The 24,550-nt window shown below is 37.5% G+C and overlaps 2 protein-coding genes across 2 annotated transcripts; both read left to right on the forward strand.

Annotated features, from left to right (window-relative positions):
* On the forward strand, window positions 1-16,594 carry slc13a5a (solute carrier family 13 member 5a). Its single transcript, XM_066645697.1, has 12 exons — window positions 1-222; window positions 2,798-2,926; window positions 4,215-4,351; window positions 5,205-5,401; window positions 6,762-6,945; window positions 7,352-7,474; window positions 7,718-7,930; window positions 9,254-9,360; window positions 10,715-10,836; window positions 11,773-11,934; window positions 14,673-14,810; window positions 15,508-16,594. Exons 1-12 carry the CDS (start codon window positions 118-120, stop codon window positions 15,634-15,636), a joined length of 1,746 nt encoding a protein of 581 aa, XP_066501794.1. The 5' UTR covers window positions 1-117; the 3' UTR covers window positions 15,637-16,594.
* Window positions 16,595-18,460: 1,866 nt separating this feature from the next.
* med31 (mediator complex subunit 31) lies at window positions 18,461-24,550 on the forward strand. Its single transcript, XM_066646257.1, has 4 exons — window positions 18,461-18,785; window positions 18,917-18,991; window positions 21,168-21,264; window positions 23,537-24,550. The coding sequence occupies exons 1-4, from the start codon at window positions 18,764-18,766 to the stop codon at window positions 23,751-23,753; spliced, it is 411 nt and encodes a 136-aa protein (XP_066502354.1). The 5' UTR covers window positions 18,461-18,763; the 3' UTR covers window positions 23,754-24,550.

Raw genomic sequence — 24,550 nt, forward strand, 5'->3', positions numbered from 1 at the left:
CTGCGTGTGTTTGTTTATAGGTGACGTTTCTCTCCTGCGCTCCTCTTCAGCCGGTGACGCGCGCACACCGCGGTTTTTTCACTCAAGGTCGTGTACTGAACATCTCCGCTGTTCGTGATGGTTGTCCCCGTGTTTAAGTCGATTTGGGGGCTGAAAAATGGACTCATTCTTTTCTGCACTCCGTTTTTCCTCCTTCCTCTGCCGCTGGTTATCGGGACGAAGGTATGAAACACAACATTTTACACAGGTTTTAAACTTAGGGTTATTTAAGTTCAGAATGTCCTCAGTGGTAGTTGGCAGCGGGTTTGTGTTTGTGCTCCACAAACCGAGAAACAGTGGGAAACAAGTGTGTTTGTGTACACTGAGGAGATAATACTGGCTTTTACCATTATTAGACCAGAGCTGAAGTGGTAATATCTGTGGGGTTTGAGCTGGTGCACATGGCTGGACAGAGCTGCTACAACAATGAGAGCTGAGAGTTGATGCCCGGATTAAAAGGGAAATCTGTGGAGCTGTTTGGTTTTGGAGCAGTGGCCACCCTCGCTTACCCGTGTGGGCTTTACTCATTGCTGAGCTCCAGAAACTCTCCTCAGTAGACCGTGGGAACTCACAAACTGCCCAACTTTCAGGGATTCACTGCTGCAACCACTGTATTTATCTTGTGTGAAAAGTAGGCCTCCATCAATGGGAGTCTATGGAATGTCAATGGGAGTCTATGGAATGTCCAGCTAGACTCGGTTGAGTAACTTTTCACTAAATAGTAGTCATTATTTGAAAGGCAGCAGGTGTCCAGTCCCATACAACATTAAGATATATGATAATATATAGTTTTCACATACATGGCATAGTAGAATATTACTATTACCCTGAGTCCAGGACCCCAGGACCATGGAGTTTTTCTGGGTAAAAAAAAATAAAATATATATATATAGATAGATAGATAGATATCTGGGAAGGTTCTTAGTTTTGTGTGAGAAATGATTGAAGATGTAATGAGATTCCTTACTTTAGTTTAGTTGCCGTTAATCATTACTGTGAGAATTTACTGAAACCCGAGGAGAGAGGTGTGACGCCTGGGCTGTTTTTGAAGAGCAGGAGAATAGCAAACTTAAGCTAAAATCTCTTCTGTTTTTCCATCTTAATGTCTCAATTACAAAGATATTAAAGCAATCCCCCCTTTGATTTTCCTCTTCTATTTGTGTGAAAAAATGTCTAAAAAATGAAGACTGGGAACTGTCAGCCTGGCAGCAAGCATCATCCTCGGTTCTGCAAATCAGCAACAGTCCAGTTAGGTTTCTAACACCCTTGGTGCTATTTGGTGCTTTGAAATTATTCTTTGCTCAGTTTGTGTCTATAGGTGACTTAATAACAGAGGAGACTTTGCACCTTTTCATACATTAACTGATTTAACAGTGGTTTTTTTTTTTCCAGTATTAAATTGTAGAATTCCAAGCCAAACACACATGGAGTAAATTCCATCTTTTAAGTTGTTTTCTTACTTGATTGCAGAGACAGGTATAGGGTGATTTTATTTTATTTATTATCTGTTGCACAGTATCTCTAATAGAAGTCTTTAAGAGTAATATAGACTTTTGTATTTTATCCCGTGTTTTGAAAAATGGGTTAAAATTTGACAACAGGTATGTTCCATGCATTACATGTGACCATACTTAATGACACAAAGATTTTTTTAAAATGCTGAAAATACAGACCATAGATTTAAATTAACATAGATTTAAAATATATAAAATAATTTGAAGAGCTAAAGACTTCCCCAGCTCATTTACAGAAAGGTGCTACTTGACCCACAATTTTCTGTCTGTATTTGGGGACTGATATTACTTAAAACTAACCTTAGCACAAGTAAAGCTCTCCTGGCTGCTAGGCAGTCTGGCAAAAAAAAAAAAAAACTAAAAGAGCAATGGAATTTGGTCTCGAACAGTATGCAAGGTGGTAAGACAGTTTCAGCAATCAACAATGAACAATTCTTTATTGTAGTTACATGTGTTACCACCTTGCATAATGCTAGATTTTATTGCCTCAGGATTCATTGTCATATGATCTGTGGTTTATGTGATTTTTTAAAAACAGGCTGTAAAATTACTGAATGGCTCTTGGCTAGGACATCTGTGCACTTCTTGGGAAAAAAAAAACTTCTGAATTTCTATAGAACTGTTACATAATGTGGAGGTACATTAAATTTTATAAAGCTTTCCACACTCACCCAAGTCTACTGCAAGATTTTTTGGACAGGATTTTATGGAAAACAAAGAAGAAACATTTCTGGCACCTTCATTTATGCAAGAATGCATCAATATTTCAGAAAATATTTGATGGCTAAAAGTGTGAGTACACCTGCTTGCTGCACTAACAGCTTTTACACATCTGAGAAATCTTGGCACTAGATCTGAAGATTTGAAGTGAGATCAAGTACTGATGTTGAATGATCAATTGTGGCTCAGAGACACCACCCCAACTCTTCCCAAATGACCTGCACTCCACAGCCCAATGCTTTTCTAGTTCATACTTGGCACTGGGCATGGTGATCTTAGGCTAATGTGCAGATGACAGAGAGCATCCTGTTTAATTTAATGCTTTCCTTGGGAGATTATAGAAGCTGCAGGAGCACATCTATTTCCACAATGGGCACATCGTAAAGTAAGTCGTTGATTAAAAGGGGTTTCTGCTAGTTATTAATCATGTAGTGTATTTAAGAAAGCTTCTTGTAAACAAGAAAAGAATTCTGTGTTTTGTGTCTTATGTTTACTCATCTGTGTTATGTGTGGGCTCTGTGCAGGTGGCTAGCTGTGCATATGTTATCGGGTTGATGGCCATGTACTGGTGTACGGAGGTTCTCCCGTTGGCTGTCACTGCTCTCTTACCTGTTGTGCTCTTCCCTCTATTTGGTATCATGGAATCCAAAGATGTAAGTCCTTGGGCCTTTATACACTCTCCAAAAATGTATAGCTCAGCCCTCATACAAAATAATGTAATGTATATGTGTAGGCTTGGACAATAATTCAGTATCAATATATATCACGATATAAAATGTTTCAATAACATATAATGACAAAAACATATTTTCAGTGTTTCAATATACAATATTTATAGCAGTTATAAATATAAATAATATATTATAAATGTATATGCAAAATATACATATACATATATACAATATTTTAATTATTTATATTCTGTCACTGATTGACCATAATTACAAGGCACTGCTATCAGTTTATTGCACTCAATTTAAATGTTAGTTCCATCCATTATCTGTAACTGCTTGTCCAATTCAGGGTCGTGGTGGGTCCAGAGCCTACCTGGAATCATCGGGCGCAAGGCGGGAATACACCCTGGAGGGGACACCAGTCCTTCACAGGGCAACACAGACACAGACACACACTCACACCTATGGACACTTTCAAGTCGCCAATCCACCTGCAACGTGTGTTTTTGGACTGTGGGAGGAAACCGGAGCACCCGGAGGAAACCCACGCGGACACGGGGAGAACACACCAACTCCTCACAGACAGTCACCCGGAGCGGGAATCGAACCCACAACCTCCAGGTTCCTGGAGCTGTGTGACTGCCACACTACCTGCTGCTCCACCGTCCCGCCCTTAAATGTTAGTTTAAAAATATTAATATAGACAAAGCCCAGAAGTTTATGTATGGTACTGATGTCATGTTTCATGTTTGTTCTTGGCAGTTTATTTCTGTGTTATTTATGATGTAAATATTGATTTTGGAATTATATTGTATTGTATATTGATATTGGTGCAGCAGGTAGTGTCGCAGTCACACAGCTCCAGGGACCTGGAGCTTGTGGGTTCGATTCCCGCTCCGGGTGACTGTCTGTGAGGAGTTGGTGTGTTCTCCCCATGTCCGCGTGGGTTTCCTCCGGTTCTCCGGTTTCCTCCCACAGTCCAAAAAACACACGTTGGTAGGTGGATTGGCGACTCAAAAGTGTCCGTAGGTGTAAATGAATGTGTGTGTGTGTGTCTGTGTTGCCCTGTGAAGGACTGGCGCCCCCTCAAGGGTGTGTTCCCGCCTTGCGCCCAATGATTCCAGGTAGGCTCTGGACCAACCACGACCCTGAATTGGATAAGCGGTTACAAATAATGAGTGAATGAATGAATGAATTCGCACCATATTAAAAACTTTACTGTGTCTGTTAATAAGGTTATAATGTCAGATATATGTGTGCATTCTAGGTTTGCATGCAGTACTTAAAGGACACAAACATGCTATTTTTGGGTGGGCTGATGGTAGCTGTGGCTGTAGAGCACTGGAACCTGCACAAGCGCATTGCACTGCGTGTGCTGCTTGTTGTTGGGGTGCGGCCTGCACTGTGAGTGACTTCTACATCATGTTCAACACAACAGACTTCATGATAATTCTATATTTGGTCTCATGCATTTATTAGGCGTTCCAAGCAATTGTGAGGCCTTGAAAGTTTTGAAATGCAATTGTTGCTCAATGCAAGTTCAATAGTGTACACTAGCATCCATTCCAGTATCACTTACAGCAAGGCTTGTAAGTTGAGGAACATAAATTGCTTTGTTTGCTGTAAACTAAAATTTGAGTTGATGGTGTTGTTATGTATTGGTTTTGAAGGTTAATTTATGTTTTATAGCAGTATATTTTGCATTTCCAATGCTAAAACACCTTGTAATTCAGAGAATACTTTTATGTTCATGGAATAAGAAACATAAAACATTATGTGTTTTAAAAATGACATGTTTTAACACAATGCCATTTAATTTTCTATCAAAAGTAATTCAAATCAGTTATAATAATATTTAATAAAGGATGGCTTTTGGCCTTATTTGCAATATAATACATAAATAGAAACTTGTCTTGTACTGTTGCACTTGTTATGTACTGTTTTAGAAATAATTACTAAAATATTCTATAATATAGTGTATCTAAATGTTTTAGACCTGTAGGGTGTTATATAGCTTTCTATATCTAGGTAATGTCTAGACGTTTATTAATTATTTATTCATCTGAAAAATAACATAGGCTAAATGGTGATCTGCAGCCTGCCAAAATTGCACTCAGTTTATTTGATTATATTCATACTCATATCTTTATTGGCACATATGTGATTACAGTATCAGTAATGTCATAGATAAGCAAGGAATGGAATTTAATGGAAAGTGTGTGTATTTTTATTTATTTATCTTTTTAATTCTGTACAGGTTGATGTTAGGCTTTATGGGTGTGACGGCTTTCCTGTCTATGTGGATCAGTAACACAGCCACCACGGCCATGATGGTGCCCATAGTGCAGGCTGTATTGGTGCAGCTCAATGACACAAAAAAACAAGAAGAATCTCAAACTGTTACCTCTGTGGGGCATGAAGAAAAGCAATCAGAGAAGCAGGCTGATGGCCAGGGTGAGTGGAGAAGCTAGGCCGGGGCTTTAGACAGCAAGAAATACATTACCAGAACAAACAAGCACAAAACAAACGGAATATTTTATAGTTTTATACCAAAACAAATATTCGTCTAGGGCTGTGCCATATCATATTTTTTATGCGATAGTATTGCCATCATTTTTAAAACAATAAAAAAAATCAGTATCATGATAATTGTGCTATTCTGACTTGTTTATGTAATGATATTATGCAGTTACCTATAACATGGCATACATTCATTACATGAGTCATTTAGTCACAGTGAAGTGCAGTGGAGGTGTTTGCTCTAAAAAGGGGGAGTTATGTCAGTATTTTGAAGGTGGTTTGGTTATAAAATATCAGATGTACAATATACCATGCTATTATGTAAGAAATGAATAGTTGTGTGGTATATTTATATGCTACATTATTTTTTTAATTAAAAATCTAAATCTTGTTTACTGTTTACAAATATAGCAAATGTTTACGTATTTTAGTCGCTTCTTCTGAATGTTTGAAACTGTTACCTTTGTTAAATATAATAAACTTCATATCATTTATTTTGTTGCATTGTCATATCGCCAAGGATATCGGTATAGCCAAAATACCCTAAAATATCGTAATGTTGTTTAAGAGCCATATTGCCCCATTTCACTTTGCTCTTCAGTAGCCAGCTTTCCCACAAGACTCACAAAGCAAGTATTTTTTGTGTGGTGGATCATTCTCAGCACTGCAGCAAAACTGATATAGTGTCTGTACATTTGTGTTTGTTGCTTTTGTACTTATGGATCAGACACAGCAGTGATTCTGGAGTTTCTGCTGGACTGCAAATAGTCCTCCAATTGAAAGTATCCAGCCAGCAGTGTCCTATGGGCAGCATCCTGTGACCATGGATGACTAAAACAAACAAAAAAAGCAGCTTTATCTGATTTTGCATTTATAAGGTGAACTAATAAAATGTGTGTATAATTGAGTGGCCAGTTTTTAAAAACTTTAGCAGGCACTACTGTGTCTCATCTACTCATTTAATTTAATAAACATTGACACATAACCAGCATTTCAGGGTCAGTGAAGTGCTGAGAATGATGTAGCACCAAAATGATCCACCTTACCACACTGTGAGGGTCCTGAAAATTGAAGAACAGAGCAAAGGGGACCTAATAAAGTATAAAGAGCAATAGATGGACAACAGCCTGTAATTGTACAACAACAAAGAGCACATATATTATTAGCGGACCCCTGAACTGGAAAGTGACTTTTAAGTGTTTCAGTGCAGATAACAAAGCAATCTGAGAACCCTTCAGCATTTGAGATTCTCATTTGAGTGTCTCACAATAAATATCACTTATTTATTTTGCAGTTGTTGTAAATGTCCTCAGTTTTTCCCTGGATGCTAACACAGTGCAGCAGTGCAAGGAGGCTGAAGAGAGGATGAGGATGTGTAAAGGCATGACATTGTGTGTGTGCTATGCTGCCAGCATTGGTGGCACTGCCACGCTCACTGGCACTGGACCCAACCTGGTCCTAACTGGACAGATGAGCGAGTAGGTCCCCGGACTTTCTCTTTTATTTACTGTCAGTAGTATTATGCCATAATCTTGCCACATATTGCATTGGTTTATGTCTTGCGACATATTACAACACACTGGTGAATCAGTAACGTGATCAGGTTAAAAATGAGTTCCCCGTGCCAGCAAGAGAGTCCTTTATTTGGGTCACTATGAGGGAAATAGCAGTGGTAGCCAATTTAACCACTAGATGGGAGGTGGATGTGCATTTGAACTTTTTTTAATCATCCAAGCTCAAAATCGTAATTTTAGTAATTGGATTTATAGATTTACTAGGCTAGGTGTTTGGTGACTAATAATTACCTGCAGCAGGGCTTTACGTGGACATGCTATATCTTTCTCAATCTTTATTTTTGACTGAAATCTTGGACTGTGTCCTCAGGCTCTTCAAAGACAATCCAGATGTCATTAACTTTGCCTCCTGGTTTGGCTTTGCCTTCCCAAACATGATTATCATGCTCATTGCGGCCTGGATCTGGTTGCAGTTTGTTTTCCTGGGCTTCAAGTAAGTTTTATCAAAAAAGTCAATCAATAATGAGTTTATAACAAGGGCTTTCCTTATTAACAGTAATAAAATGTCATACCAGTGAACTCATTCATTCATTCATTGCCTGTAAATGGAGCCTACCCGGAATCACTGGGCCCAAGGCGGGAACATGCCCTGGAGGAGGCATACCAATGTACAATAAATCTGAAATCTGTCAGACAGAAAATGATTGGAAGTTGTTCTCTCTCTCTCTCTCTCTAGCTTCAGAAAAACATGGGGCTGTGGCACAGTGAAGACAGAGAAAGAGATTGCCGCGTACAACGTGATCCGTGAGGAGCATCAGCGCCTGGGCCCCATGTCTTTTGGCGAGATAAATGTTTTAACACTCTTTGTCCTGCTGGTGGTGCTTTGGTTCACACGTGACCCAGGCTTTGTGGATGGTTGGGCAACAAATCTCTTCAATGCTGAAAAAGAGTATGAATTTGTGTTTCACTTTTTCACACACAGCCACATTCACTGTAATTTCAAATTCAATCCCTCCCTTGTCTTCTACATCACATCTTCTGCAAAGTTTTCATTAGTATTATTGTTGCGGCCACAGAGCATGCTGGGAGCTCTCCAGCCCTATTCCCACATTATATAATCCTCTGTTCAGTTCCAAGCCCAGAAATGAATAACGTCCAGAAAATGGGGTAGTAGAATTAGGAAGTCTTAACCAAGCACAAGACTGAATGTTTTAAATTGCAGCATTAAATTGAAATTTCTTATCTTATCTTTCATTGACCGGAATACAAAGTAACTGTCGACATGCGTAGATTATAGGTAAATGTTTCATAGGATGTTTGCTCTGATAGGTATGTGCCAGCAGTGAAAAAATGTACAGGTGTCCTCTGATACACTTGGGGTCCTATGACACATTACAGGGGTTAACGACAAAAAAGTTAAAAAATGTAGTATGTTGGCATTTTTGTGTAACATATAATTGTAATTCAAATTTCAAACATTCTCCGGCTCTTTTGTAATTTTATGGTAACTGTGAGGAAGTATTATAAATGGCATTTTTCTTTTTATTATATTACAAACAAACTTATAATATAGTGTTAATACACTATGATCATCGAAATCACTATCTTTAAATCGAAATTACTATCTTTAAATCGAAATTACTATCTTTTTGTCTGAATGTTTGGTTGAGGAATTACAATTATAAATCACAAAAAATTCTTTAAACTTTTTTTTGCACCTTATATGAAATGTATTTACATAAACAACCACCAGAAAATGACATTAAAGGATAAAGAGAACAGCATGTTTCGATTAGTTAGATTGTTTGCCCTTCAGGTAAACATGCATCTGCAATTTGTGACTTCAATGTGGGGAAACAAATTGAGAGATTCACAAACAAATTGACCTTTAGCCTGATGCACCTAATGTGTCCTTCTTCTTATCAGATGATGTGGCTTGTGTCCGCTTATCTGGGTCAAATGTTGGATGATTTGTGAATGGTGTTTCCAAGAGGAAACTATAAGCAAACAGTGGCTAGTGTGCCTAGTGTTCCAGTTGTCAATATTTCTGCTCATCGTATGATCTCACGTGCCTTTATAAACCCCTTTAACATAGAATAATATTAAGCTCTTTTGTGTACAGATTGATAGTTAATATGAATGATGAAATCAGCACATGTACGTCATAGTCACAGGAATGCACACAACACTCCAGCACTTTTACTGAATAGCTGTCTTCATTGTGACAGTTAATCCACTGCTAAATCCTAACCTCTGACCTTCTGTTGCACAGGTACGTGACAGATGCTACTGTGGCAGTGTTTATAGCAGCGCTGCTCTTTGTGCTTCCCTCAAAACCCCCCTGTCTCTTCTTCTGGAGGTCACAGAGCATCGACATAGGTACGGTCAAATAAAAGCTGTAGGCTACGTATAGCTCTCTGAAATCCATTGTTTGTTCAGTTTAGTTATGTAAGAGATAAGTCTACGGTGTGTCGGGTCCCTCTGTTTTTCATTTTTTTGGGTAATTATTCAGTTAATTATTTCACACAGACCAAACTAGGTAGCCGATTTTTAAATGGCACTAGCTGCATGCATCCAGCGTTCTTTAATATGACTCTTGACTAATCGTGTGTTGTGCACCATGACCACCCTTACCAGTCACACACATTGTTTGGGTGTTGGGATAAATGGAGATATTCACCATAGTGGTACCTTTTCTTTTAACAAAAATGAAGGGGAAAAGAAGACACAACTTTGTCCTGTTTTGAAGCAGTTCAGCTTCATCAGATCACAATAGATGTCGTTGCTGGCACATATTTGGCAAAGTTGTGGGCACTGACTCATGTTTACTTATGAATGACTAAGCCATCCTTGGATCCTTTTACAAAAAAAACAGGGTTGTTTTATATGTCTTTGAACATTTAGCAGTATACCTATATTCAAAATTAATATTTTATTTTATATATGTTGTCTTTGCACTTTGCACTAAAAGATAATATAAAATAAAATAAGATAAGATAACACTTTATTGATCCCAAAGAAAATTGTAATAAATATTGCAGGGATATAGTAGCGGGTTACAGGGGTTAAAAAAAAAAAAAAAAGATGTGGTACAACAGTGCTATGAACCTTTGAGAAGGGCCTATTTACGTTCAAGTTCTGTATATGACACAAGAGCAGCCGTAGCAGGTATTACACTAAGAAACATAAGTGATAAGATTTATTATAACACAAGTGGAAAATATCTATATACATAAATGACAATGTACATGTCAAAAACGGAGCAGCATAATTACTATTGCACTAATGGTGTTCAGAGTCAGTGAAGTTGTCAGTAAAAGATAAAAAGTGACAATGAGTGCATAATGATATATAATTATGATGTATAAATTACAGTATTGACTGAAAATATAAATAATAGGGTGTAGTTCAGCACAGTTCAGACAGCAGAAGATCAGTAGCATCCCTGCAGTGAGGAGACTCGTTGTGAAGCTGGGAAGAAATTACCTCACATGCCACAGCTGTATCAGTATTCCAGTGAACGTGCTTCTCTGTTTATCCACTATAGTGAACAAGGGGTGTATAGTTATGTCCATAATGGCTTGTTAAGTGTCCGTTTTTCTGGCCCCACCTCCAGAGTGTCCAGTTTCATTCCAACAACAGAGCCAGCCTTCTTGATTAGTTCGTTCATCCATGCACTTTGTTGTTGTTGTTACCATTCCCAAATGTGTACATCATGTGTTTTCTGTTCCAGTGTCTCAAACTGACAGTGAACCCAGATCAGCACTGTTGACATGGAAGGTGGCTCAGAAGAAGATGCCATGGAGTATTGTGCTGCTGCTAGGAGGAGGCTTTGCTCTGGCTAAAGGCAGTGAGGTAAAATTCAAAGAAATATAAAAATGTGGCTGTGATGAAGAAAGAAATGTATAAACAATACATCCTGTTCCTTTTGATCTGTATTCACATATTGAGTACACCTTTTTAATAAATCTATCCAAAGCCTGATATATATTCATCATCATTCAACTATGTCAATCACTTTGTTTCCAACAATATAAAATATGCTGTTGCAAATATATGACTAAAATGCTTCCACTTTTATGTTAGTTCTCTGTAACTTTAATAGGTCATAAACACAGAGTGCTTGCAAAAGAGAACAATATATGGTTTACTATGTTTAAATTTATTTATGTTTTAATATATATTTATTATGTGAAACATCTCATAAGCATGAAATGACATTATTTAATGCTAAAACAGATTTCTGCTGTTTAATGGGCTGTATGTTTCATATTTAAATTGCATGTTCATGTTGAAAAACTGTTTATCTCCACTGTTAAGGCTGGACAAGCAAGCAGTGCTACTAAAATAAAGAAAATGGCAGATACATGGCTCTTCATGTCAGGGGCTCAATTGTAGATGTTTATAGAAATGAAAATAGTTACAGATGTTTGTTAAATGACAGAAACATTTATAACATTGAAGATGAAGTCATAATAAAGTTAAAATAAATATATTCAAGGACATTATATGTAAAGATATATTTAAGCAGTTTATATTTAATAAAAAAAATTGCATTATATTCTTCATGATTTAATAACTTCTTGTTCTCAAACTTATAAATCATCTAAAAAAGGTAATAATAAATAAAACATCTAGAAACACCTTGTGGTGTATTGTTTATACTATTTCAGTCTACAATGTTCAAATTATTATTAAATATTTAAATAACAATGACAGACAATGAATAAATATTAATCTAACAAGATTTTCTTACTTTCTTACTTTGTCTGTATATCTCTAAATATAAAGGACTCAGGCTTGTCTTCATGGCTTGGACACCAGATGTCTCCACTCCAGAGCATTCCTCCATGGGCCATTGCTATTATTGTGTGCCTCATGGTGGCCACTTTCACAGAGTGCACAAGCAATGTGGCCACAGCAACACTGTTCCTGCCCATTCTTGCCACTATGGTGAGACAATCTTTTCTTTTCACTTTTATTTCACAGGGCTACCCCAAGAATTGATATTTACCACGACAACAGAGTCAACGGATTTTTTTGTCTCTGATTCTGATTTGTGCAGTGCAAAGCAGCATGACATGTGCAAAGATGTATTCTTGAATTTTTAATCAGATACAGGACAGATTTTGTATTTTTTCTCAAGGATTTTAGGCTTTTTCACTTAAGGAAATGTGGGAATTCAGAACATGAAGCTGGCTTTTTAGTAGTGTCCATTATAAAATCTGTTATAATATTTTAAAGGTTCTCTATGTGTTTTCGATCCAATGCTTTTATTGTAAAAATATGTTCCGCTCTTCGGTCTGGAGAAAAAAGCCTGGTGCTTGTACTCAGCCCTAGCTCTGTAAATGAGAAACAAACAAAATGGCTCAAACCAAGAAACACAAAACTATTCCAGCCGATCAGCACCAGGGGGTGTTCTTTTGGTAAAAGCCCTGTGTCAGTGTGAAGCACAGTTTCTGAAGGAGCACTGCAGAGGGGTGTGTTTGTTTGCTTTCGAGCTCCAACAAAAGTCATTCTCCAGAATCATATGCAGCACTTTTAAGGGAAGGCATACCGAACTAGGAATTCAACAAAGAGAATTTGGTTAAGCATTTAAAGGCTAAGGAGCTCTGAAATATGTTGTAGCATTGTTAAGAAAGAGTAGATAGATTAAATCTTTGGTTTTGGGCAATGCTCGAAAATCAAGTGTCAATATTAGTACTGGAGCAGAAATAGTGTTACATTTTCTAGTTTAGACTTTAATCATCCCTTCCTATCTAGTGTCAATGAGTTTAAAGCTCTTTTAATATATAAACTCCAGATATATGAATGGCCAGAGAAAAAGATTTCTGAAGTTGCCTTTTCACTCTTGGAGTGTACAGTCAGAGATGGTCTCTTCAGACACATTTTCACAGCAGGAAACGGTCTGGATGGTTTAGGCATAGTGTGGTACCTGGGCTGCACATGCAGAGAGCACTGCATGAATTCAATAATCTGTATTCTCTGGAAAATAAAATGCTCTGTTTACATATGGGCTCACTCAGACATTATTTAGACTCTACTGGAAGGACAAAATTAGCTAATGTCTATTACAAATGAATTGGATATTTGCTTTTGCACATATGGCTCCTCTGACTGATGCCCAGGGATGCTCTGGGTTACCGTGCATACCTGAAAGAGGCTTAGGAGATACATCAGCTTGTCTAATAGCAATACTTGAATGAGACACTTGTTCATAAGCTCACTTACTCCACAATGGGCTTCAGAACTTGTCTGGTGATTCATGAAAGACCCTGCTCACCCTTCCATGCTACAGACATTTTCTTTGAAACCCCCCTTTCTCTCCTCACTCTTCACCTTTGCTCCTTGCTATTGTATAGCTTTTGGCATGCACCACCATTTTTAATGAAGTGATGGAAGCCTCTGAAAAGGGAGATTTGTAGAGGGACTGAGCTGATGAGGCTCTCAAGCAGATTCATGAAGATCTTAATGTCAGGGAGAGAGAAAAAGAGAAAAGGTTCCTTGATGTTAATGGAGGATTTACTACCCCCACTTCTCCACGCCAGCTAGCAAATTCAAATCTGGCAACATCGCTCTGTGCTTGTTCCTCCATCTGCATTACATAGGGCTGCAGAAGTACAGCCAACTCATGTTTTCTGTACCTATCCATTTCTGCCTGAGTGATTTTATCTCATAGTGGCAGCCTGTTTTGGATGCCCACAATTAGCCCTGTGTCTACTGAATTTCAGAGACCAGGGAAGACATTAAGACATTGAATTGCAGCATATTTTATGTCATCAACATTTTCTCCATGTGGAACAAATTTTTAAATAACAGATCATATTACCCAGCACGCACTGGGAGTAAAAAAAAGGTACATGTTTTTCTTTGGACGTTGTTTCTCTAAGCTTACACAGAAAAATACATGAAAATATATTTATATATTCACAGTCGGAACAAAACCACAACTCAATAACAGTAAACCCAGCCATATAATATTTCTGTACTGTGTAATACGCAAGCTAATCTTGAGACAGAAAAGCAGTCTTTCAGACTCTTCAAATACAGGGCTTGAATGTCACGATTCTCACTAGTAGTTACCAAATAATGGATTCTAATTATTGAATAATAAATCTGAATTTTAAACCACCATTTTAAGGGATTAAACTAACATTCATTCACTTATTGTCTGTAACCTCTTATTCAGTTCAGAGTCGCGGTGGGTCTGTAGCCTACCCAGCCAGTCCTTCGCAGGGCAACACAGACACACACACTCACGGACACTTTTGAGTCGCCAATCCACCTACCAATGTGTGTTTTTGGACTGTGGGAGGAAACCGGAGCACCCGGAGGAAACCCACGCGGAGAACACACCAACTCCTCACAGACAGTCACCCGGAGTGGGAATCGAACCCACAAACTCCAGGTCCCTGGAGCTGTGTGACTGCGACACTACCTGCTGTGCCACTGTGCTGCCCTAGCATTACATAATGCTATTTTCAGTTAAAATCTGATTGCAAATTGTAATTCACCTTTAAGTGCTTAATAATTTTGCATGATGATATTCACTAGTGAACACAGTGGTTATCTTTTATGTAGTCATTGGTAAACTACTTACCAAACTGACATATTTTATTGCATAAGAAGGTTAATGGTCATGGTGTTTCAGAAGCAGTAATCTGATCTTTCTGACTGTCTTATTTTTTCAGGCCCAATCGATAAGTGTAAACCCACTGTATGTGATGATTCCTTGCACCCTCAGTGCATCTTTTGCCTTCATGCTTCCAGTGGCAACCCCTCCGAATGCCATTGTTTTCTCATACGGATATCTGAAAGTTTCAGACATGGTGAGTGCAAAGTGTAAAGTCAGTGTGAATAAAAAATATGTACCTGTTCTGTCCAGAGCAGCACAGAGCTCCACAGCACTGGCTGTAGAGCAGTGCAAATGCTTCCTCAGTACTAATGGAGAGGCATTCAATGCTTTTGGAATGAGTTGGAGTGGCATTTATGGTTCAAACCTAATTATCCAACACCTAACACCTGCACCTTTGGCCATATGGTGTACATTATTAAAATTAAAATATTACAATTTAAAATGAATGTAATGAGATAATTTATGAGGAAAGTTTTGAATTATTTCTATCTTTCCATCTATCTTCCAAATGATCCATCTGTTTGTAAAATATAAAGAGCAGAGACTGTTTTATATAAGTTTGGCTTAAAAATAAGGCTTTGATTTAAGTGAGCATGTTATAAATTAAGTTTAATGAATTAAAAATTGAATTTTGTTTACTACAAAATATTTCCAGAGGGGTGCAAAAGTAAAAATTAAATGTATAAATCTCCTCCTAGATTACATTCCAATTGTCTTCTCTAATCATCTCAAACCAGCCTCATAAAATTCATGGCATTGTTGATAAATTCTGTAAAGGACCTGAAAATGCCACCTCTGAATATCTTCATACAACAGTAAATTGTATGCTAAAATTCTGATTTTAAAGGATATTAGAATTAATTTCTTTCTTATTACATTCCCATCCACAGGCCAAGACAGGAATTGTGATGAATATCATCGGTATCTTGTGCATCACGCTTGCCGTGAACAGTTGGGGCAGAGTACTGTTTAGTTTAGATTCCTTTCCCGTTTGGGCTAACAGCACCACAGGAGTGTGAGAGAACAGACAACACACAGCCAAATAAACAGATAAAACACAGCTGAAGTAGACTCTTCAATAGAGCTTCAAGCTAAGCAACTGAGGGTGATGTCTTCATCCTGATACTGACGGGTTTTACTGGAGAATCCAGCGAGTTTTTACCTGCACTTATACACTGTGACATAAACATAGTTTATTATTATCTCTCTAATATAGAAATCAACGACAGCGGCTAGCACAATGCTATGACAGTGAAAGCAATAAAATTACTTTTCACTTGTAGCTTATGAAAGACACTCATGGAAGCCTAACAGCTACAGTCATTTGTATAAGTTGTCTATGTATCTCTATTTATCTTTACACATTTAAAGGGTATAGATTGCTATATTTTATTGTTTATTGAAATTAGATACTCAGGAGAATGTGAAGTAAAATATTGTTAGATCATGTAAAAAAATAAATGTAATTTTCATGATAGTTTCCATTAATACTCAATCAAAGATGGTGTAATTGTACATATATATATATATATATTTTATATAACATGAATGTGTGTATTTGGTGCCACTTTATTTGAAGAGCCCCCTACAGAATCTCTGAATATATTGAAATTAAATAAAACGAATTATATAATTAATAGAATTATGGAACTAATTATATATGTATATAATATTATATAATTAATTATATTAATGAAACTACAGTTTATAGACTGTGCGTGTAGAATTAGCACAAGGATTAAATTAAGGACTGGGACTGTGCTTACAGTAGATTTTGGGTTGAGAATTTATACATATTGAACATCAGCAACTCTGCAGTGGGCTTTTAAGTTAGTGTTACCGCATATCCTTCTAATATTAAAGCTCGCATTTCTAGTGCTTCAAAAGGCCAGCAGAGACGTATAATTCATATTTCAGGGGTCTAAATACATCCCATTGTAATATTTTATCAGAATGTCTCCATGGATTGTATATTTTACAAATAAAAAAATAACAGAACAACCTGTTGTGTATGTTGGGATGTCACTTTTTGGACTCTCTTAATTCCCTTTGTTATCCACCAGAGATCCCAAATGCAGTGGTTCCCAAACTTTTTCTGCTGTGTGCTTATAACAAGCAGATTTTTTCCTCTCCTCTTTAGCCTTGAGAGTGCAGCATCCATGATTTCCAAAGATAATTTCAAATTTTGATTCATCAGACCAAAGGACACGGGGCGGCACAGTGGTGCAGCAGGTAGTGTCATAGTCACACAGCTCCAGGGATCTGAAGGTTGTGGGTTCAAATCCCACTGTCTGTGAGGAGTTAGATGAGTTCTCCCCGTGTCCGTGTGGGTTTCCTCCGGGTGCTCCGGTTTCCTCCCATGGTCCAAAAATACACATTGGCGACTCAAAAGTGTTTGTAAGTGTATGTGTCACACTGAGTGACTGGCGCCCCCTCTGGGGTGTGATCCTGCATTGCGCCCACTGATTCCGGTTGGACTCTGGACCCTCCGTGACCCTGAAGTGGATAAGTGGTTACAGATAATAAATGAATGAATGAATGACCACAGGACACATTTCTACTTCACCTCAGTCCATCTTAAATTGGTTCAGGACTAGAGAAGTGGTGGAATTACTGGACTTATATAAGATTTCTTCTTTGTATGATATGAATTTTAATTTGCATTTAATTACATGCAGTAATGATCATTTTTCACAGAAAATGCTTTGGGAAGTGTTTGTGAAACCATGCAGTGATTTGCAGTGCCACCTATAGCCCTGAAGGTTACAGCTAACCAATATTTGTTTTGTATGGAAGCCTGTTTCCACCACTTGAAGAAAAAAAAGGCCATACACCAAGTCATAATAATGAGATACTAAGTCATAATTATGAGATACTAAATCATAATAATGAGATATTAAGCCATAATTATGAGATAGAGTGTCATAATGAGATACTAAGTCATAATTATGAGATGCTAAGACACGATAACGAGAGAGTAAGTCATAATCATGAGATTGTAAGTCATAATTATGAGATAGAGTGTCATAATGAGATACTAAGTCATAATTATGAGGTAGTATGTCATAATTTATAGACGCTACATCATAATGGAATACTATCTCATAATAGTCATAATAATGAGAAACTAAGTAAAATGAGATGCTACGATAGTAAATCATAACTATGAGTCATAATAATGAGATGCAAAGTCACTGGCAATGCATCACAACACAAGCCCCAAGCTAAATTCAGGAGAAAATGGAGGACAATGACAACTGATATCTCATATTAGTATCCACTATACATCTCTGTACGATTACAAATATGTAAAACCAAAAACCAAATAGAGGAATTGTCTGGACTTGTTTGTACTATTGTGAGTCTATTAACACTTGTTTAATGTTTTATTCAATCTTAATATCTCATAATTATGACTTACTATCTCGAAATTATGACGTAGTATCTCAATTTTATGACTTACTATCTTAGCGTATGGCCTGTTTCCTTTAAGTGACTGAAACTAGATTCCATAGTTTTCCCATGCCAATAGAGAATTCTCTGGATTCTCTGAATAATTTAATGTACTGCAGATGATGAAATCCTCAAGAAACTTTCTGGAAGCTTTTTAGTATTTTTTTTATCAGTCTTTCACTTAGCGACGAACCTCTCCCCATCTTCTGAAAGACTATATAGATTACTGTATTACCACTTGATTATTACCAGCTTGGTGTGTGAGGAGTTGTGGCGACCCCTTCTGGTAGCAGTCAGTAATGGAACAACATTAACAACAACAGTGTTACTGGAATATACTGATAAGGTTTTGGTTTATTGTAAATGTAATGCCGAATGTACCATTGGGATTCGTAGACCCAGTAAAAAATGAAAGGAAAATATGTTGAGAACGTGTGAGTTAACGGAGAGTTTGTTAAATGATTTTCGGTCGGACTTTCCCTTTAAACACAGCGCTCCGCCCACATCCCCACAGTGTTCATTGGGACAGCGGATCTTCCGTTTACTCACGAAAATGGCGGCCGAGTGACAACAGAGTAGCTATTTTCTGATGAAGTAATATAATATTGTAGACAATTCCTATTACTTTTGATACTTTAGTACACATTTAGAGAGATTTATTAAGTCAACAGCTTTTCTGTTTTGTTGCATGAAATGGCTGGCGTCATGGAAACAGGTTTGTAACAAAGAGATAACTCTACTGTGAGCTAACGATCAGAGATCAACGCTGAGATGATGTTCATGTTTAAGACTGACCGAGGAGACGTGTTTATTATTATTAATGATTACTGCTTCTTGTCTACCCAGAGGAGCAGGCGCGAAACCGCTTCCAGTCGGAGCTGGAGTTTGTTCAGTGTTTGGCCAACCCCAACTATCTCAACTGTGAGTGACACTGGAGGGTGCTTCTGCTTTTGCTAGTTTCTCTTATTCAGTATTGCATTAACTGGATTTAATAATAACACTGACTTGGCCTAATGCTGCAGTATAAGTGCTGGTACTGCAAAACAAAACGGGTTTCTGTGGAGCATCAATATAGGATTAAAATATTGAGAAGTTTTTCCAAGTTCCACTAAATAATGATTTTTCCTCCAGTTATGAAAATTAAATATGGCACTACATCAAATTTGATAGATAAATATCATGTTTGGCCAGAAAATAACATTAAAATTATTTTCTCTTTGCACAGTTTATCAGGTCAGCTGACCATATTATGGCACTTTGTGCTTCTTCAATTAAAAAGTATAGTCCATTTGTTGTTTTTATATGAAACATTTGCCCCATTTCACCCTCTTCTTCAGGGGTTGGGATGCCCAAATGTCAGGTGTTATTTGGGTGATGGATCATTGTCAGTGCTGCAGTTAACTAAATTGTACCTAATGGAATAAAAAGGTGCTACTTTTAAACTCAGTCATATCACTGGCTTGTTGTCAATTAACCTATTATTTTTTTTGGGATGGGATTAGTTGTACCTGTGGAAATGGGGGTAAAGTAATTATTACTCAAGTATCTCAGTAGTTTTAAACCCGTCCAAATATACTCTTTCAGTCATTTTTCTGGGGTGCGCGCTCTTGTTTCAGTAAAGATTCCTGAGCCTTTTACCTACTGTAAAACAAGCAGTAAAAATGACCCCAAGTTATTTTAATCCTGTCCGAATTGAAATGTGGGGGAACATTGTGCCATATCCTGGAGAAAATCAGTTCTCAAGAACAGAGGAGGCGAAGTATGCATTTACTTATGAAATATGCAGTTTAAAGGCACAGTCTGTAAGATAGTTACTGTACATAGTCATAAAATGTCTAGGGTGTGTGATCATAGATTAAGGGAATAGTCAAAGATAATACAGTGGAACCTCTACCTACGAACTTGATCCGTCCGTGACCCGGTTCGTAAGTGGAAATGTTTGTTTCTCGAGTCAATTTTCCCCATTTAAAATAATGGAAAAGCAATTAATGTGTTCCAGCCCCACCCCGAAAGTCACCCTTTTTGCACTGATATATGTTTACAACACTCTCAAATTAGTAAAAAAAAAATACATGTAGCCTTACTAAAAATAAAAAAGAAATACAGTGGTAACAGTAATAAAAAATGAAATAAAGTTTTAAGTGGTTACACATTACTACCTTGAAGACGTGACGACTGGCTGGAGGAGTAACACAGGCACTGTTATTTTCACCGCAATTTCTTATCCAACGCGAATCCACCATGAAAATTACTGACATCTTGTGGAAAAATGACATTGTCTCAGCTCCCCATGTAAAATTAATCCTGTCCGAATGGGGCTTTACACAATTTCACCAGTTTTTTCCACATGTTCTGGAAATGGGTAATTTGTAAACATAAGTAATTTTACATTTGATGCCTTACACTCACACTTGGGATAGGGACAACTAGATGTGAAAGATTTATAGAATATTCAAATGTAACACTATTAGCAGGAGAATATAAAAGGAGTATCCACAAAATGCTTAGTTTTTGCAAGCAAAATGCATAGTGGATCACCAATTTGTTCCATATTTTTTGAGCGAATAGTCCAACATTTGAAATACCAAAGTTTTACAGAATTTTGGTATTTCGTTATGTGCTGTATATACTTTTTTGAAAGGTTTTAACAGAACTTTCAGTCCATGTAGGGTCACATTAGATATTTAAAGTTTGCATTGCTCTTCGAAATTAGCAGGGCAAAGGCAAGGCCTGAAGTATGGTCAGGGGGAAAAAAAAGTATAGAATATAGTTAAATGTTAAAAACTCCATATACAATGGAGTATTGTTTATAAAATATATAAAAAAAAGGTATCATCAATACCCAAACTATTTAACAGTGTAATTAAAAATAGCTGATTATAACATAATGGTAATGAGCATCTGTTCCAACATTTTGGATTGTGTTGCAGGCATCAAATTCTAAATGTTTATATATTTGCAAAAGTTGTTCAGTGAAAATACTGGAAATATTTTCTTTATGCATTTGTCAGGTAAATAAAGATTCTTGTTTTTACAGCTTTTTTAAAATTTCTTTGGAAATTGGGTTTTTAATCCCAGTTTTGCTTCTGTTTCCTAGTTTTAGCTCAGAGAGGATTCCTGAGAGAGAAGCATTTTGTGAATTACCTGAAGTATTTACTTTACTGGAAAGAGCCAGAATATGCCAAATTCCTGAAGTAAGTGCTTTATTTTTTTTTTTTATTGTAGTGTCTACCTTTTAAAATTCTTCAGCATCATTCTTCCTACAACAATTCATAATAGTTTACAGGGTTTGTTGTTATATTGTAGTAAATGAATAGGCCTACATTCATCAGACAGGCATATCAATATAGAGGGTACTCATGTGATGTCATATCTGGCTGGAGTCACTGTGGTTATGCCCACTCAGTGGCAGAAACAAGGACTGAGTGACCGTGTCAGCATTCAGTGTCAGAGCAGTGAAAACACAAAGCTCTTAAATGGAGAAGAGCTGTTTGTGATTGAATTTACAAATAGATTCAGTAAGAATTCAGAGCTACAGGTGCATCGCAATAAATTAGAATATCATCAAAATGTTATTTATTTCAGTAATTCAATTCAAAAAGTGCAACTCATATAGATTATTTCTTTTAATGTTAATGATTATGGCTTACAGTCAATGAAAACCCAAAAGTTATTATCTCAGACTTCAAAATGGTCCCTTAGTCTGGTTCAGTAGGACACACAATCATGGGGAAGACTGCTGATTTGACAGATGTCCAGAAGGCAGTCATTGTTGCCCTCCTGCTGTATTCAAGCATATTAATGGAAAGTTGAGTGGAAGAAAATGTGTGGTAGAAAAGGTTTACAAACTACAGGGATAACCGCAACCTTAAAAGGACTGTCAAGAAAAGGCCGTTTAAACATTTGGGGGAGATTCACAAGGAGTGGACTACGGCTGGAGTCTGTGCTTCAAGAGCCACCACTCACACATGTATGTAGGACATTGGCTACAACTATCGCATTCCTTGTGTCGAGCCACTCATGATCCAGAGACAACACCAGAAGAGTCTTTCCTGGGCCAAAGAGAAAATGGACTAGACTGTTGCTCAGTGTCCAAAGTCTTGTTTTCAGATGAAAGTAAATTTTGCATTTCATTTGGAAATCAAGGTCCCACACAATCCAAGCTGCTCGAGTCTAGTGTGAAGTTTCCACAATCAGTGATGGTTTGGGGAGCCATGTCATCTGCTAGTGTTGGTCCACTGTGTTATATCAAGTCCAAAGTCAGTGCCGCCGTCTACCAGGAACTTCATGTGTACCTTTGCTGACAAACTTTATGGAGATGTGGATTTCATTTTCCAGCAGGGGATTGGCCTGGAGACTCGACTGACCTAAACCCCATAGAGAATCTATGACCCAGACCCAACAATGCAGACAAGCTGAAGGCAGCTATGAATAAAACCCAGGCTTCCATAACACCTCAGCAGTGTCACAGGCTGATCGCCTCCATGCCACGCTTCAGTATGATGCAGTAATTCATTCAAAAGGAGCCCCAACCATGTATTGACTGCATATACAGTACATACTTTTAAGGTGGCCAACATTTCAGTATTTCAATTGGTTTTATGTAATATTCTAATTTTCTGAGATAATCACTTTTGGGTTTTCATTGGCTGTAAGCCATAATCATCAACATTAAAAGAAATAAATACTTGAAATAGATCGCTCTGTTTCACATTTTGAACTCAATTACTGAAATAAATAAAAATTTTACTGAGATGCATCTGTATCTTTTTACACACAACATAAAGCTAATGGAAAGAAAGAAAGAAATTACATGGCGATGAAGTACACAGTGTATAAGTGTCTCTGACCCCAAAGACTCTTCACCAAGGTTTTAATGGGGGCCTCGCTATTTCTGTGTTCTACCTGCACAGGTGTCTAACATCAGGTCTTTGCTAGTTTCAGTCCCAGTTTTAGTCGTTTACAGGATTTTTTGCATTATGAATGTGTTCAAGTTGGTGTCAAATATATTGTAAAAGATTCTCTTGTCAAATCTTTTAAAAATGATTCTTCTGCTATTACAAGCTTCACATTTTAAAAATAGAGCTTTTGTGTGTGTTGTACACAATCAGGAAAAAAAGGTTATGGTAGAGATACATTATTGCCACTAAAAGTACAAGTAGCATACATGTCGTGTCACTGAACAACACTTAAAGGGACATCTTTTTATAAGAGTGCAGAGAATGCTGATATGTTATTTTTTATTTTTTGGCCACTCAGTCTGACTGAGTGGGTGTGTTCCAGTGGGGAAGTGACATCAATGCATCATTTCTGTAACGTTACCTGTCAAAATCTAATCCTGTTTAAATTAATGGTACATTTACACATGGCTTCCAAATAATATTATTACCAGTTGTAAAGCTCATGGACATATATCTGAATGTTCTCAATCTTTTAATCAAAAAGGTATTTTTCTTAATTTCTCAGGTATCCTCACTGCCTGCACATGTTGGAGCTGCTGCAGTATGAGCACTTTCGAAAGGAGTTGGTGAATGCTCAGTGTGCAAAGTTCATCGACGAACAGCAGATCTTGCACTGGCAGCACTACTCACGCAAACGCACACGTCTTCAGCAAGCTCTTGCCGAGCAACAGCAGCAACAGCAGCAACAGGCACCTCCTCATGGTAATCCTGCCTCCAAATGAAGCTTGTTGTTTGGTCAGCGTGGTGAGGGTAGACCCTGCTCAACGACAAGGCATTTTGAGTAAATAGTGTACATATTTCAGTACGTTTCCTTCTGTACGCTGAGGGAGAATGCCGAGTTCTTCCTGTCATATGTAATGCATTAGGCTTATCACATCTTATCTGATCCTGACAAATGCCAGGCTTTCCAGTAAATTGTTACAATGTAACAAAGCTTTATTATATCACCTCCCCTTCAAAATGTTTTTCTAGAATATGAACATGTAAGTTCTTTTCTGTATATCACTGTTTGAACAGGATTGGTTAAAGCAGTAGTTCTCAGTCCTGGTCTTGGTGGGTCACTGTCCTGAATGTTGTAGTTTTCTCCTCACTCAGTCACCCTGGGGTTGGCTGGATTAGCTCATTAGTGCCCTCTGGTGTGTTGGGGCAAGGGAGTCTTTAAAATGTGCAGGGCTTTGGCCCACTGGGATTGGGAACCACTGAAGGGTTAATACTTGGCTAAAGTTTTTGCAGCTTATTTTCCATGTATGTACTGGTGAGTATTACAATTGAAGTCTTTGTATCCACATACTGCACCAATTTTATTAAATAAAAGTTTCAGGTTCTGTTTTCCTTGATCGGTCTTGATTGGATTATTTTTAGCTTTATCCCTGCCTGTGATGTCATTCAGGTTTCTTGGGGGTTTTTTTAAGAACTGAAAGAAAATAACTCTTGAAGGCTGTGAGTCTGAGGTGTTGTTAAGTCTAATGGGTTCGTTTAATGCTCAACACCATGACACCACCTATGCTTTTCTTATAGA

The sequence above is a fragment of the Hoplias malabaricus genome, chromosome 15 (assembly GCF_029633855.1).
Source record: "Hoplias malabaricus isolate fHopMal1 chromosome 15, fHopMal1.hap1, whole genome shotgun sequence".
NCBI classification, from domain to species: domain Eukaryota; kingdom Metazoa; phylum Chordata; class Actinopteri; order Characiformes; family Erythrinidae; genus Hoplias; species Hoplias malabaricus.